Raw genomic sequence first — 16,030 nt, 5'->3', positions numbered from 1 at the left:
GAAAAGTGTTGAATATCAACTGGAATCCAAAGCTGGGAGGACATTCCACATGAGTTTCAGCCAGGACAACAGAAAGGAAATTTGTAGAAAGTTTAGCATCAGGCAGTAGAGTATTGTTCAAGGGGGATTATTAAAGGATAGAAAATCCCATCCACTGTACTCCAGGCAGCCTAACATTTCATCTGAGAAAAGACAGGGGACCCTAAGAAAAATCAAGGGACGACTGACACAGAGCATATTGAACTTATTTTATTGCTATGAATATGGATCTGCAAATGTTTTTGGTACCAATTAAATTATATTCAGCAAGTTAAACAGTAACCTTTTATTTTGGAACACACCACTCATACTCCAGTCCCTTTTATTAACACTCAACCATACAGAGACCATATTTGAGGTTACACCAACAAGGAAAGAGATTTATGCTATGCCTTGAGATCTATCCTCTTCTCCAAACTCATAGAATTCCCTGCCAGTGTTTAGAGGAACTGTTTGGCCTAAGTCTTGGCTCTGAGTGCCTTCATAACTACCAGTAGAAGAGGAGCCACACTGGTTTACTCAAATAAGCCTCCAAATTTCATGGTGGATTGTCCCAGCCTTGTTCATTTCGACCCATTTGATCCTGGCTACCAGTTTATACTATACTGCAGGAAGGTGGGAAAGATAATATATCACAAAAGATTTTTCTCCAATTTATGCTTTTTACCCTTTTTAACTAGTTACTGCAGCTATAGTTGAGTCCAAATGAGCACAGTATATTTCCATCAAAGCTGATTCAAGGTCTGTCTGTGACCTACGGTTGATACATTTTGTTTTTATTGTAATAAAAACAAAATTGTAACCTTGTTCTATGTAATGCCTTTTGGCAATTTTCATGTTCTGTTTCAATGTAAACCGATGTGATCTTTATTTCATATAGGAACACCGGTATATAAAAATCTAAAAATAAATAAATAAATAAAAGGGACTCTGAATATGTGCAGTGGAGTACTCTGTTCTTTCCATTTGATACAATGAAAGGTAACATCCAGTCAGTAGTTCAGTACATTTTCTGTGTCTCTTTATGTTTGCTTTGTCACATAACAGAGAAAGATTCAAGTATTTTTCAAGTGTGTGTCTTTCTAAATTAGTCAGACTTATGTTCACTGAGGACTGCCGGCTATTATGTATATACAAAACAAATATATTATCAATCTAAGTATTCATGTCAAACCTGGAAAAAGCAATCAGAGAACTCTGAATTAGGATACAAGTCTACAGGTATTCAACTACGAACTTTGATTAAAATAACTGGAAATTGCAATAGCAAATATCAGTTATCAGAGAGCCTATATAGTTAAAATAATGTGGTAGGGATGAATAAAGAGTAATTAAAGGAGCAGACTGATTTTCATGCATCTATACAATATCAGCAGCATGTTAAATCATTTTGTATGTTACACTAAGATGCAGAGCTATTTCCCCAAAGAAAACAAGCTATCAAGGATTTTCATGCCAGTACCCTAGAATTTTCACAATTCTTAGCCCTAATCCAGATAAGTGGCTGAATATGCCAAATTTTCCATTTAGACGGATAACTTATCAGTTATCCGTCTACGTGGCTTTTGAATATATCAATAAAGAAAACCACACACTCCAGGACTCATAAGCCTGTCATCATTTATGAGACCTTGATACCAAGTAAATGGGCTTTAAATAAATCACTTATTTATGGTTAGAGGAATATAGATTTCTTCTCATAACCATTAACATGATACATGCCCGACTTTTATTTTCATTGGTCGTCTATGTATTTTTTTATCATTTTCTTATTTTTACTTTTAAAATTACTTTTAAATGCAATACTCTTGAGATGCTGTGTTAAAACTCTTAGGGGTATATTTTATACCCCTAAGAGTACCATATGTACTTTTATATATATTTTATACCCCTAAGAGTACCCAATTGTACCATATATTGACTCATTGCCTTGTTCATTGATATATGCTTGTTCTTTCTGAATTGATTGTAAAGCCTGTTGCTAAATTATTGTTCATTGTAAACCGAGGTGATGTTTGAAACGTTCCGCGGTATATAAAAAACCTTTAAATAAATAAATATAAAGTGCACATGCATGTCCATGTGCGCTCGCTTCCTAGCACGCGTACATGGATGCACCGATTTTATAACATGTGCACGCATGTTATAAAATCCGAGGTCCGCACGTTTGTGCGGGTGGTGCATGCAAGGGTGGGGTGGGGGAGAAATTACGCAACCTTTGCTCGGCTATGCATTTGGGCTGTCTCCAGTTCCCTCCCAGTCCGCTCCAATTAAGGAGAGGAATAGGAGGGAACTTCCCTACCCCCCTATCTAAACTCCCTCCCTCTTCCCCTCTCCTCCCCACCCCCTAAACCCTACCTTTTTATTTTGTTTTTTTCTTTTTTTCACAACTTACTTCAGCTCCTGAACTGAAGTAAGTTGTGCATTCCGGCTGGCTGCCAGCGCACAAGTCTTCAGGACAGCCAACAATGGCACTGCCCCTTTCCGCCTCTTCGAAGAGGCCCGGCACTTATTCGTGTACTGGCCTTTACGCTCGTGGTCGGGCCTCCTCAAAAATTCGCCCGGTGTGCACAAGGCCCGGCCACGTGCATAAAGGCTGGAATTTGCACGTGTAGGGCTTTAAAATCCAGCTGTTACTGCGTCAAATAGAAACCCGACACGACTTGTGTTTCAAAAATTCTCCTTCCTCAGGAGCTATTAGTATGGCAGACAAGTTCAACGATTTTCCTGAAAATATATTTAAATGCCATCAGTATATAAAGACAGAGCATTCAAAAACACTTCTTATTTTTGAAAAATGTACGTGTCTAGCTCAATCCAACTTATCTTGCAAACGCTTGAGACTCTGGTAGACAGTTTCAGAGTCCTAAACTCGGAATCGCCATTTTGTAAACCACTATTTATAACACTTTCAAAGATAGAATCTAACAAATAGCATGTGATTGCATCGACCAGTCGTTCAGACAAATAGAAAGACTGAAGCCTGAAGGCTTTTTCTAAGAAATGAAATCCCTAGCAGGTTTGTTTATTGAACATGGCAGGTCTTGATGAAGCAGAGAGGACATGCTAAGAAGCCATAATTCATATTATATATTTGGAGGTTGGTTTATTGAATATTTTGATTGAGGTGATCAGATAGTTCCATGTCATAAAGGAGCAGCTGAACCAGTCCTGCTTTTACACCCATTGATTCTCTGAAATTTCTCCAGGTTCTGAAGAAAAAAACAGGACTACAAGTCCATAAATTCAGTAGGGCAAAATCGGGAATGGCTTAGTCTATCCCTTATAGCATTATCTGTTCCCCTTAATTTTAACTGCAAAGAGTATTGAAATCCTGAATAAACAAATACTGTATAAATACTGATGATAATATGCTATCTACAATCATCTCCATGCCTTTTGATTTGTCTTCTTTAGAAGTACCATACCGTTATCAAATTTGTTTAGAAAATATTTGTACTAATTGATTTTAATTATGCATTACAGGGTCTGGAGTGTCAGATATAATCATTCTCATGATCAACTAGTTTTGACAGGTAGCAGTGATAGCAGGGTTATTCTGTCCAACATGGTATCTATTTCTTCTGAACCTTTTGGGCATCTGGTAGATGATGATGAACTAAGTGACCAAGAAGATCACCATCAAGAAGATAAGTATGTAGTAATTTTTCAGAGCTTGTATTTGCATGTTTGGATTTTCTAATTGTAAAAAAAAAAAAAAAAAAAAAAGACTTTATATTTTTGTGGACAAATTAATGTTTTCAAAGATATTTTCTATGGATTCTCACTGATTGGTCACTTCACTTTTTGTGTACCATCTCAAGAACCTTCCTACAGTAAAGTTCTAGAATTCTCTTGTGCTCCAAGAACATCAGCTATCAGCCATTTGCTTCTACATTTAGTACCTTGTCTTTTGTGACTTCATAAGGAGCTTCCCCTGGTTATTCTCTTGTTTTCAGGTTTTGTCCATATTTTAATCGTTTTTCACTTCCCTTTCATGTTGAAGATGTCATTGCATCATTTTGCACATAAGAGACACGGTTACCTTAAAAATGGGATTATTCTTTTCTGGACTTATGATAGTAGTCTGATATACATTTCCCTATGCAAGAGGGTGACTTGCATATACATGGGGGAAAGAATCAACCTTTCATAAGTATAATGCTATTTTGATCAAATGGATTTCTTCAGTGACTACTGAGAAGTCTTTACTGCTGAGATGATTTATTTTGGGGTATTCGTTCCATTCATGATCTGAATGCAGGCTATTTTTCTCCAGTCATGGTCTGAACATTTGCATTCCAATCTGCTCTGAAATATTAATGCCTGTGAAGTGTTCTTCTGCACTGCAGTACTTCCAAAGTACTTCAGCCTCTCACAAGTTTTTCGCCTCAGTTCTATTGGAAAGAGAGGCTTATTAAATCATACTGATGCTGTGTTTGTGTGTCTCTCAAATTACTTGGAAACCATTAAGGCTGCAATTTCCAGACTTTGGGAACTTGTAAGATCATACTTGTTTAGTTTTCGAAGTTGTAGAGAAATTAGTGGGAGGGGTATTTTTGGTTGACAAATATGTGCAAGGCACAATGAAGTTTGCAAATCAACAAGCCGCCTCATCAGCTTCACCATCCAGATGGAGACATGGATAGAACTGAGATTGTTTAAAATATTGGACCTTCTGCTTGTTTAGTGACTGATGTTACCTCAAAGCAACAATATGTTTGAAAATTCAAGCTATATGAGCTGCTTCACTGCTGAAATTCTCTGCATTTTATCAACGTTTGAAACCTGAGAAATGGCTAGGAGAATCATTATCTCAAGAACATACACATTCCTCACTCAAGTTATATTTGCCTGGCTTTTGCAATTTTGGGTACCCCCATAATTTTTACTTTCTGGTCCATGAGGTCCTAAGTGAAAATGTCGTCTGCTCAAATACTAGAATCCCTACAGTTCTTGAGTTCAGATCCTTGCATGGATAGCATTATAATTCTTTGAGTGTTGGTGTTTTGGCACCCTATTAAGGAGATAGGGGGCAGTGTCCTGTTGTGGGTTGCCAACAGGTTAAAAGATAGAAAACAGAGAGTAGGGCTAAATGGTATATTTTCCCAATGGAAAAAGGTGAATAGTATAGTGGCCCAGGGATTTGTTCTGGGACCACTGCTTTTTAATATATTTATAAATGACCTGGAAATGGGAAAAACAAGTGAGGTGATCAAATTTACAGAAGACACAAAATTATTCAAAGTTGTTAAATCACAAGAGAATTGTGAGAAATTGCAAGAGGACATGGCAAAACTGGGAGATTGGGGCATGCAAATGAAATTTAATGTGGAAAGTACAAAGTGATGCATTTAGGGAAAAGTAACCCAAATTATAGCTACATAATGCAGGGTTCACATTAGGAGTCATCACTCAGGAAAGGATCTAGGTGTCATCATTGAAAATATATTGAAATCTTCTGCTCAGTGTGCAGCAGCAGCCAAGAAAGCAATTAGAATGCTAGGGATTATTAGGAAAGGAATGGAGAATAAAACAGAGAATATCATAATGCCTCTGTTTCGCGCCATGGTTCAACCTCATCTTGAGTATTGTGTGCAGTCCTGGTCCACCACATCTCCAGAAAGATATAGCAGAATTAGAAAAGGTACAAAGAAGGATGACCAAAATAATAAATGAACAATTCCCTTGTGAAGAAAGGCTACAGAGGTTAGGACTCTTCAGTTTGGAAATGTCAGCTGAGGGGAGATATGTTAAGAGGTCTATAAAATGAGTGGAATGGAATGAGTAAAAATTAGTCGTTTACTATTTAAAAATCTACAACAACGAGGGGACACACAATGAAGTTACAAGGTAATACATTTAAAACTAATAAGAGAAAATATTTTTTACTCAATGCATACTTAAGCTCTGAGGATGTGGTGAAAACTATTAGGGTAGATGTGTTTAGAAAAGGTTTGGACAGGTTCCTGGAGGAAAAGGCCATTAACCATTATTAAGGTAGAGTTGCAGAAATTCACTACTTATTCTTGGGATAAACAGCTTGGAATCTATCTACCCCTTGGGATCTGCCTGGTACTTGTGACCTTGCTGGCCACTGTTGGAAACAGGATACCGGGCTTGATGGACTTGGATCCATCAAGTCTAGAGGGCGTGAATAAAGTGGAGGCATTCGAACACTGCACGGAGCGGCAGTAGCCACAGCGGCATTCAAACACTGCACGGAGCGGCAGTAACCACAGAGGCATTCACGGAGCGGGATGCCAGTGGCCAGTAGTTGGTGTTCCACCTTCACGGAGCGGAAGGATGGAGGGCTGCTATCTCCAAAAAATAAAAATAAAAAAACAAACAAAAATAAAAACAGGGGTGGGTAAGAGTATGGGGCAAGGGGGTGGCCTGCTTGTTACAGCGGTTGATACCCCTAATTGAGCTGGATGTCACTTGGATACAGATACGGAGCTGCTCTCTAAATTGGTGGTAGGGTGGAGGGGAATTAGGGCTGGAGGGTACTGGAAGCCAATAGTAACAGGTGGGAGAGAGAAAAAGGGAAAAAAATGGATAAAGTGCGTAGCTTGCTGGGCAGACTTGATGGGCCGTTTGGTCTTCTTCTGCCGTCATTTCTATGTTTCTATGATTTGACCCAGTATGGCAAGTTATATGTTCTGATGTGCTTGCCACTTATTTTTCACTACTGTTTTTAGGTGTTTTAACATCCATAAAGGGATGGCACATCTATGCTCCACATGTGTTCTGTACCACTTGTCACCTTAGCAGACTGTGTTCTTAATGCTTTTCTGCTGCTGACTGTTCTTTCACCAGATATGTAGACAGTTACTGGGCTTAGCTTCAACCAAGTCCATTGGATTAGTGCCGTTAAACGTTAGTTGTGGATTCTTGTTACTCGTCCCGTCCGCAGCAGTCCCGTGCATGGGCCTGCTCACCTTCACAGTTCCATGGCAGGTCCTGGGTCGGCCTCCCTAGCGGTGGTTGCCAGCTCATCTAAGCCACGGCGTCCTGCGGCGGTGGTTGCCGGACCTTCCACTGCGCGCCAGGCCCCATGCCGAGGTTCAGTGTCCTCACCGATGCTGGCCATGCCGCTACGCGCGTGCACGTGGGGACCACCAAGCCTATTGTAGGGCCAAGGTCGGGCCTCAGCTCCGCGGCGTGCCCTGATTGATCCCCCGATATAAGGAAGTTCCTGTTTGTGCTTCCTTGCCTTGGCAATCGTGTCGGCTTGTATATGAGATTGCCTTTGTGTTTGTTCCTGCGCTTGTCTTGTTCCTAATTTCGTTCCAGGATCCTTCTGTTCCAGTCCTGTTCCTGACTCATTCCTGCACCCTAGTTCCTGCTCATCTTGTTCCTATGTTCATCTGTACATTTCTCCAGGTAGTACCTCCGAACTGTCTAACTGGTACTGACCTCAGCTTGTTCCTTGACCTGCCTGCCTGCCACCTGCCTCAAGACCTCAGCTTGTTCCCTGATCTGCCTGCCTGCCTCAAGACCTCAGCTTGTTCCTTGACCTGCCTGCCTCAAGACCTCAGCTTGTTCCTTGACCTGCCTGCCTCCTGACTTCAGCCTGCCTGTGACCTCGTCTGATCTCTGGTATCTGACCTCTGCCTTGTTGACCATCCCACGGACTGACCTCTGGACTCTGACCTTTGCTCGCCTGACCTCGTCCCTAGATTCTGGCTCTGTTCCTTGCCTACGCTGTTCTGGTTCTCCTTGCTCCATCGGATCCCTAGTCTCGAACGCGATCACGCTCTCCCTATGTCTGTGGGCACACTGGACTTCTACTCTCCCAGGAGACCCTGCGAGGCCCACCTAAGTCCAAGCGGCCCGGGTCCCTATGGGCTCCTCCCAGGGGAACCTCGGGCTTCCAGTGGTGAAGCTCATCCTAGCCTCTGTCTCCTCAGTGCTCTGCCCCCTGGGGGCAGTTGCCTCCTGATCCCTATCAGGAGGTGTTCCTCCACTGCCCCAGGACAAGAGTCCACCTCCGATCGCAACAGGTTGCCAAGGCCATGGACTCGGCCGAGTCTCCCGCCTCCAGAGCCCTACCAGGATTGGCCGCCACAGTGAAACAACATCATCAAGCATTAAAGACGCTGGCTTCTTCGGTGTAAGAACTGCACTCCCAATTACAAGATACAGCAATGGCCAACCCTGTGGGCCTCTCGGCTACCATGCTTCCCAAAACATCTTTGGCACTTCCTGCACCCCCCAGATATCATGGGGATCCACGCTCCTGTCGTGGTTTCCTTAATCAGTGCTTTATGCAATTTGCACTGCAACCTTTGTTGTTTTTGAAGGAGATTACCAAGGTTACCTTCATTCTGTCTCATTTGGAAGGGAAAGCTCTGGCATGGGCTTCTCCCTTATGGGAACGAGCTGATCCCATCCTCTCCAAATTATCCAATTTCATTGCTCTCTTCAAGCAGACCTTCGGAGACCCAGGTTGTCTGGCTATCGCCAGCCATAGTCTTCTCCACCTCCGTCAAGGGTCAAGGACCCTCTCCGAATATACAGTGGAGTTTCTGACCTTGGCCACAGAACTTGGTTGGCAAGAAGATTGTCTGCAAGCCATCTTCCTAGATAAGCTCTCTGTCCGTGAGACCCCCACATCTCTAGAAGACCTGATCTCCCTTGCCGGTAGGATCGATCATCGCCTCCGGCAGAGACGTCTAAAAGTAAAGGTTCCACGCCCTCCTTCAGCACGTACCTCAAGCGTACCCAGCAACCGAGTGAAGAACTCTCCACCACCTCCTTCCATGGTGGAATCCATGGAGGTGAATTGTGGGCGCTTGTCTCCGACTGAGCATCTTCGTCGGCGGAAGGAGGGTCTCTGCCTTTACTGTGGCACTTCTGGACATCGCTTGCAGTTTTGCCCTGTCCAGCTGGGAAACTGCAAAGCCTGAGCCCTGCAGGGGTCCTGAGCTTGGGCGCAACTGTTTCTTGGCCTCAACTGTTGCTTTCAGTTTCTTTGGGCATCAAGGTCCACACCTTTGCTATGACTGCGCTCGTTGACACTGGAGCGAGCAGCAGCTTCATTATGGATGACATCGTCAAACTCTTGAATATACCTCTCCGACCAGTGGAAGTGAATCTTCGTATCGCCTCCATCCAGGGAGACCATCTCCCCGGTCTCATCACTCACCAGACAGTGGCCATCTGTCTCACCGTGGGTACCCTTCACGAAGAGGAGATGTCTTTCTACATCTTGAAATATTCAACCCATCCAGTTATCCTGGGGCTGCCCTGGCTCCAGACCTACAAACCCCAGTTCGATTGGCAATCCCTGCAGTTGGTGCAGTGGGGCTCTAAATGCCAAAAGTCTTGTCTGCATTCCGTTTCTCCTGTAATGCCTGTTCTCAAATCTGTTACCTTACCTGGCTTGCCTTCGTAGTATTCTGACTTCAGTGATGTTTTCTCTAAGCAGAAAGCAGATAACTTGCCTCTGTTACGTAAGTTCAACTGTCCTATTGAACTCCTGCCGGGCACCATGCCTCCCAAAGGCAGAACCTACCCATTGTCTCAGCCTGAGACCCAGACTATGTCTGAATACATTAAAGAGAATTTAGAGAAAGGCTTCATCCATCCATCTGACTCCCCTGCTGGTGCGGGGTTCTTCTTCGTGAAAAAAAAGGACGGTGAGCTACATCCCTGTATTGATTACAGGGGTCTCAATGCTATAACTCGCAAGGATCAATATCCACTACCCCTCATCAATAAACTGTTTGATCGCCTAGAAGGGGCACAAATCTTCTCCAAGTTGGACCTGAGGGGTGCGTACAATCTGGTACGCATCCAACCTGATGATATTTGGAAGACAGCATTTAATACAAGAGACGGTCACTACGAATACGTAGTGATGCCCTTTGGGCTGTATAACACTCCAGCCATCTTTCAGCGACTTATAAATGAAATCTTCAGAGATCTTCTGTACAACTTCGTAGTCATATATTTGGACGACATCCTAATATTCTCTAAGGACTGGGTCACTTTATTCCCTTGCCGGGCCTTCTGTCAGCCCCAGAATTGGCGAAACTCTTCTTAAAGAACAGCTTTCGCCTCCATGGACTCCCCAAGGAGATTGACTCCGATTGAGGATCACAGTTTGCAGCCAAGTATTGGCGTTCCTTATGTAAGAAATTTGATATCTCCTTAAGCTATACATCGGCCTACCATCCCCAGGCTAATGGGCAGGCTGAAAGGACCAATCAGACTTTGAAGACATTCCTTCATTCCTATGTAAACGATCAACAAAATGATTGGTCAGACCTTCTTCCCTGGGCCGAACTGTCGCACAATACTCATGTTGCTGCAGCCACTAATATTTCCCTGTTTGCGGTTCTTTTTGGATGGCAGCCCCGACTGCCTCTTCCTGTTCCTTTGACAGTCCCATCACCAGCGGCACAATCCATGGCTCATACTATTCATCAAGTTTGGACACAAGTAAAAGAGCATCTCTCGCAAGCTGCTGAATGCGCTAAGCGCACCTCAGACCTTCACAGATGTCCTGCTCCACTCTTCCGTCCCGGCCAGAAGGTGTGGCTGAGTGATTGACACATCCGATTGAGACTCCCTTCTCATTGTTTGGCTCCGAAATATATTGGACCTTTTCCAGTGATCCGAAGAGTGGGAGCTGTATCATACCAACTCCAGCTGCCTCGTTCTATGGGCATCCATAACACGTTCCACGTGTCCTTGCTAAAACCATTGGTCCTCTTCTGGCCCTCACGCTTAGCTCCTCCTGCTCCTTGGGACTCTGCAGAACCTGACTCTTCCCTCCAGATAAGAGAGGTCCGCGATGTACGGCGACGTCGAGGCAAGCGGGAATACCTCCTCGCCTGGGAGGATTATGGGGCTGAGGAGAATTCGTGGGAACCATCACACAACATCCTTGATAAAGAACTTTTGAAGGCTTTTCATAGACCCTACCCTGACAAACCACAGCCGCGTAGGGGGAGGCCTAGAAGGGGGGTACTGTTACGTGCCCCGTCCACGGCTGTCCCACGCCCGGGCCTGCTCACCTTCACAGTTCCATGGCAGGTCCTGGGTCAGCCTCCCTAGCGGTGGTTGCCAGCTCCTCTAGTCCCCGGCGTCCCGCAGCGGTGGTTGCCGGGCCTTTCACTGTGCGCCAGGCCCCTCGCCGAGGTTCAGCATCCTCACCGATGCTGGCCACGCCCCTACGCGCGTGGACCACCCGGCCTATTGTAGGGCCAAGGGCAGGCCTCAACTCCACGGTGCGCCCTGATTGATCCCCCGATATAAGGAAGTTCCTGTTTGTGCTTCCTTCCCTTAGCAATCGGGTCAGCTTGTATGCGAGATTGCTTTTGCATTTGTTCCTGCGCTTGTCTTGTTCCAAGTCTCGTTCCAGGATCCTTCTGCTCCAGTCCTGTTCCTGACTCATTCCTGCACCCTAGGTTCTGCTCATCTTGTTCCTGTGTTCGTCTGTACTTTTCCCCAGGTAGTACCTAAGGACTGTCTAATTGGTACTGACCTCAGCTTGTTCCTTGACCTGTCTGCCGCCTGCCTCAAGACCTCAGCTTGTTCCTTGACCTGCCTGCCGCCTCTCTCAAGACCTCAGCTTGTTCCTTGACCTGCCGCCTGCCTCAAGACCTCAGCTTGTTCCTTGACCTGCCTGCCTGCCGCCTCTCTCAAGACCTCAGCTTGTTCCTTGACCTGCCCGCCTGCCTGCTGCCTGCCTCCTAACTTCGGCCTGCCTGTGACCTCATCTGATCTCCGGTATCTGACCTCTGCCTTTTTGACCTTCCCACGGACTGACCTCTGGACTCTGACCTTTGCTCGCCTGACCTCGCCCCTAGATTCTGGCTCTGTTCCTTACCTTGTCATCATCTATGCTGTTCTGGTCCTCCTCCATCGGACCTCTAGTCTCAAACCCGATCGCGCTCTCACTGTGTCTTTGGGCACGCCGGACTTCTACTCTCCCAGGAGACCCTGCGAGGCCCACCTAAGTCTAAGCGGCCCGGGTCCCTACGGGCTCCTCCCAGGGGGACCTCGGGCTTCCAGTGGTGAAGCTCATCCTAGCCTCTGTCTCCTCAGTGCTCTGCCCCCTGGGGGCAGTTGCTTCCTGATCGCTATCAGGAGGTGTTCCTCCACTGCCCCAGGACATGGGTCCACCTCTGAGTGCAACAGTTCTCTCTCTACATTGTTTCCATAGTATCAATAAAGTTGACATTTAAGGAATAACGATGCTTCTAAAAATGTTTAATCTGGATATTACTTGCTGATTTAGAGTTAGTTACCTGAAGGTTACTTCTAGTGCTTCAGTTTTTGACATCAAAATTCTAGATTGTGGGATCCATTTATATTTATAGTGTTGCCAGATATGTTTTTGCTCCTCTGAGATATAGATGTAATGATTTGTAACTCTCAAAAGTTTTTAAGCTGTTGTAAAATTGCTAGTCCTAGAAGCTTTTGCATCAGATTAATCCATAATGCTCTTCACTCTCGATCATTTTTTTTAGCATTCATAGTTCAGATACTCAAGGGAGAGACTGCTTGAGAAATCCTCAAAGGTTATATCTCTGTCCTGGTCAGCTTTCAAACTTAATTTTCCTGCTGAGCTTTAGGAATATTCTCTGGTTTCCTTAGCTTGCTGATATATATTTGCAGCTAGGCTTAATATTCTACTTATCCCATTTAAAGTCTGTTGCTTTCAGATCATAATTTTCAAAATCTTACACTCAGATCATGTTCAATTAGATTTTCACTTGTGTGTGCGCATGTGTACACATTTCTCATAACTACTCATGCATGTATTTATGTGCATATCCCACTATACATTGATTTCTAACCTTAAGGTTGTGTTGCTGACATTTTTGAGTCATACATATTTAACTTTCTTGTTTATGAATATTTAATTTGTTTTGTGATGATAACGATGTGGCTCCTGGAATGTTGAGCTAGTCCGAGAGAATAATATGCTTCCTTCTATGCATCCAAAACACTGCCGTGTTGCTTCTTACATTTTGATGGCAGAAGCTTCCTGGTTGACTTCTTGAAAGCAGACTTGCATACATGTTGCAACACATGCTCTTTCTGCAGCATATGTCATCACCACTCCTAATTTTGAATACTTCTGGAACATTTTGCTCTCAATAACTTGATAGTCTTAAGATGCTGATCTTCATCACATATGCGTTTTGTTTTTTTTAAGATTGTCATATTTTATGTGTATCTATTTTACCCTTGATGGTTAGCTCAAGTATATTATTCTTTTTCATTTCAGACATTCACATGCTCCATGGGTTCTTGTTTTGTAGCTTATGTTTGTTATCTAGTATTGTGGGAGCTATTTTTCAGAAATTTTACATCTGCATCAATCCAAATGCTATACTTAACCCCTCTCCCAGTTTTGGTTGGAAACATTTGGGGCAGATTTTCAAAGGGGTACGCGTGTAACCCCCGAAAAGCTGCCCCTTCCACCCTCTGCGCGTGCCGAGCCTATGTTGCATAGGCTCGGCAGCGCGCGTAAGTCCCGGGGCTTTCCTGGGGGGGGGGGGGGCGTGTCGGGGGTGTGTTGCGGCCGGTGCGTCATCGGGGGCGTTCCGGGGGGCGTGTCTTGGAGGGAACGGAGCGGCCTTGGAGGGAACGGAGGCAGGCTGCGTGACTCGGCGCCCGCAGGCTGCCGATTTTGTGCAGCCTTGTGCGTGCCGACCCCGGATTTTAAAAGATATGCGCGGCCACAAGCGTATCTATTAAAATCCGGCGTACTCTTGTTTGCGCCGGGTGCGTGAACAAAAGTACGCGCGTGCGTACTTTTTAAAAATCTGCCCCTTTATTCTTAAGTTTGTATTTTTGAACCATTTCTTTTCCTTTCATGCACTGTTCACCTCTCAATATATTTAAATTAGTGATCTTCTATGAAAGTTGTTTTACCATTAGACTATGGATTTTAATTGTCAAGATGCTTTTACTTGCTACCTATGAGCTCATAGTAAATGACTGCAGATAAAGACCCAAAAGGTCCATCCAGTCTGCTCAGCAAGTTGCTTGGGTGGTAACTGCTGCTCCATACAGATTACCCCCCTCTCTCCTGTGCCTTCTGTTAAAAGAAGTAACTGCTGCTCTGTGCAGGTTATACCCATATTCCATTCTTAAGATCTGCTTGAGAAAATTTACAGCCAAGGTTTTGCCCTCGCCTTCTGGAGTTTTGCTTGTTGTTTGTCAGTGCTCCATATATTTTTTCACTTAGCTTGCCATTCCTGTTCCCACATATCCCCATTATACTCTCCTGATGCCTTTCTTGAAGCTTTTTTTAATCCTGCTGGTGACAGTCTTCTTTATCAGTGCAAAGCTATAAAAAAAATACCAATTTAGGGGGAAAGCATAAATACTCATCTGTAATTGGTGTTCTCCAAAGGAAGCTCTTTAAAAAAAAAAAACAAAACACTCTAAGCTTAAAAGTCATGTCTTTTATATCATACTTTAGTAAACTACCACAATGTTCTTATATTCACAGATGACAGAAAACACTGAAACTGTTTCACTGCCAGTTCAAAACATCTATGTGGCTAGCTAATATGCAGCTTCATAGCTAATGTTTGTTCATCAGAAAAGATCGAATTGGCCAGTGTGTTTAGTAGATTAATTTCTTTTCAATAATTAAACATTCAGCACAATTTTGATAACAGGCATATATTGACCATGTTAAAAGTTTGGGTCCAGTAATTGGTGAGTCATTTTTTGTACTGAAATGGTCAGTCCTGGAAAATATATCATGCTGGCAATTCACAATTTATTATAGGATGAACATGCTATATAGCAAAATGCAATTCACATAGAAGTTTTATAATTTAAGTCTTGCTACACATAACCCCAGGCTCTTTTCCTTATCCAGTGCCACATGGTATTCATTATGTATACAATATGAAAGAATCCAGTTGCCTAATCTCATTTTTCTTTGCATGTAAGTAATGTATATGATTGTAACTGGCAATAAAAGTTTAAAGAATATGATGAATTTCGATTTAGGCCATTTATGCTTGATATCAACTGAAATCTGTGGAAATACCCAAATAAGTGGAACGTAATCAGCAAGACTGAATTTTGCAGAGCTGTCACTGATATGTAATTGTATTCCAATGTTGTCTTCAAATCTCAGACATAGTACAACTACTGCCTTGGGTATTGAACATGTACTAAAATACACTAACTCTGGGTGCACTAAAGACTATATTTAAGAGATGTGACATCTGTTATGTTGAATTGGTGTTTCAGTTCCCATTTGGACTGTCATCAATTTTCAGTCATAGGAAAATTAACACAAAATTCAATATTTTATTCTTAGATGGAAACATATATCCTTATCACAGTATATTGCCAGGTGTTATTGGCAGCCCAGAGGGTTTTCTTAAATTCTGTTCTTGACTTTAGTGGCCACAGTGGGAGGGGAAAGATGTAGCAGGTATCATTCTTTAACAATGCCTACTGGCCACATCAAAGTAACCTGAGCTAATGTTCCATCAGGTCCTTTGATTGTGGTCAGATAAGTGTAAATGGCATATCAACCAAAGCTCTTTCTACAAGTATAACAGAGTAAGGTGGATTACCAGGAGAAAACAGGTAATGGGAAAGATTTTGTCTTTTCTCCCAAAAATAGAAATGCTAACACGGGTCTGTGGAAAGAAAATAATTGCAGGAAGCAGTGCACAAATAAGTATCAGTCAACTAGAAAGACTGAAGCCTGAAGGTTTTTCCTAAGAATTGAAATGCCTAATAGGTTTGTTTGCTGATCATAGCAGGTCTTGAGGAGGCAGAGATGCCTTGTTAAGCCACAATTCACGCTATATACAGTTTTCTTAGCATTCAGACAGGTTAATCCACACCAGTGGGTTATGCACCTCTACCAGCAGATGGAGACAGAGCAAAGCTGATGACATGGTATATATACTTCTGCACTATCAGCCCGCCAATATTTTCTATCTCCAGCAGATGGTGGAAACGTATCTCTGTAAAAATTTGTAAGAGG

At 43.4% G+C, this 16,030-nt stretch overlaps 1 protein-coding gene across 1 annotated transcript in view; it reads left to right on the top strand.

Moving 5' to 3' along the window:
* Positions 1-16,030, top strand: part of EIPR1 (EARP complex and GARP complex interacting protein 1) — a 486,875-nt gene that overhangs the window by 460,860 nt on the left and 9,985 nt on the right. Inside the window, exon 8 of the mRNA XM_029595793.1 lies at positions 3,526-3,693. Coding sequence (XP_029451653.1) covers positions 3,526-3,693 — 168 coding nt within the window. The remainder of the gene's footprint in view (positions 1-3,525; positions 3,694-16,030) is intronic.

Source organism: Rhinatrema bivittatum, chromosome 3 (assembly GCF_901001135.1).
Source record: "Rhinatrema bivittatum chromosome 3, aRhiBiv1.1, whole genome shotgun sequence".
Classification (NCBI taxonomy): domain Eukaryota; kingdom Metazoa; phylum Chordata; class Amphibia; order Gymnophiona; family Rhinatrematidae; genus Rhinatrema; species Rhinatrema bivittatum.
This window is presented reverse-complemented; position numbering and strand designations above follow the sequence as displayed.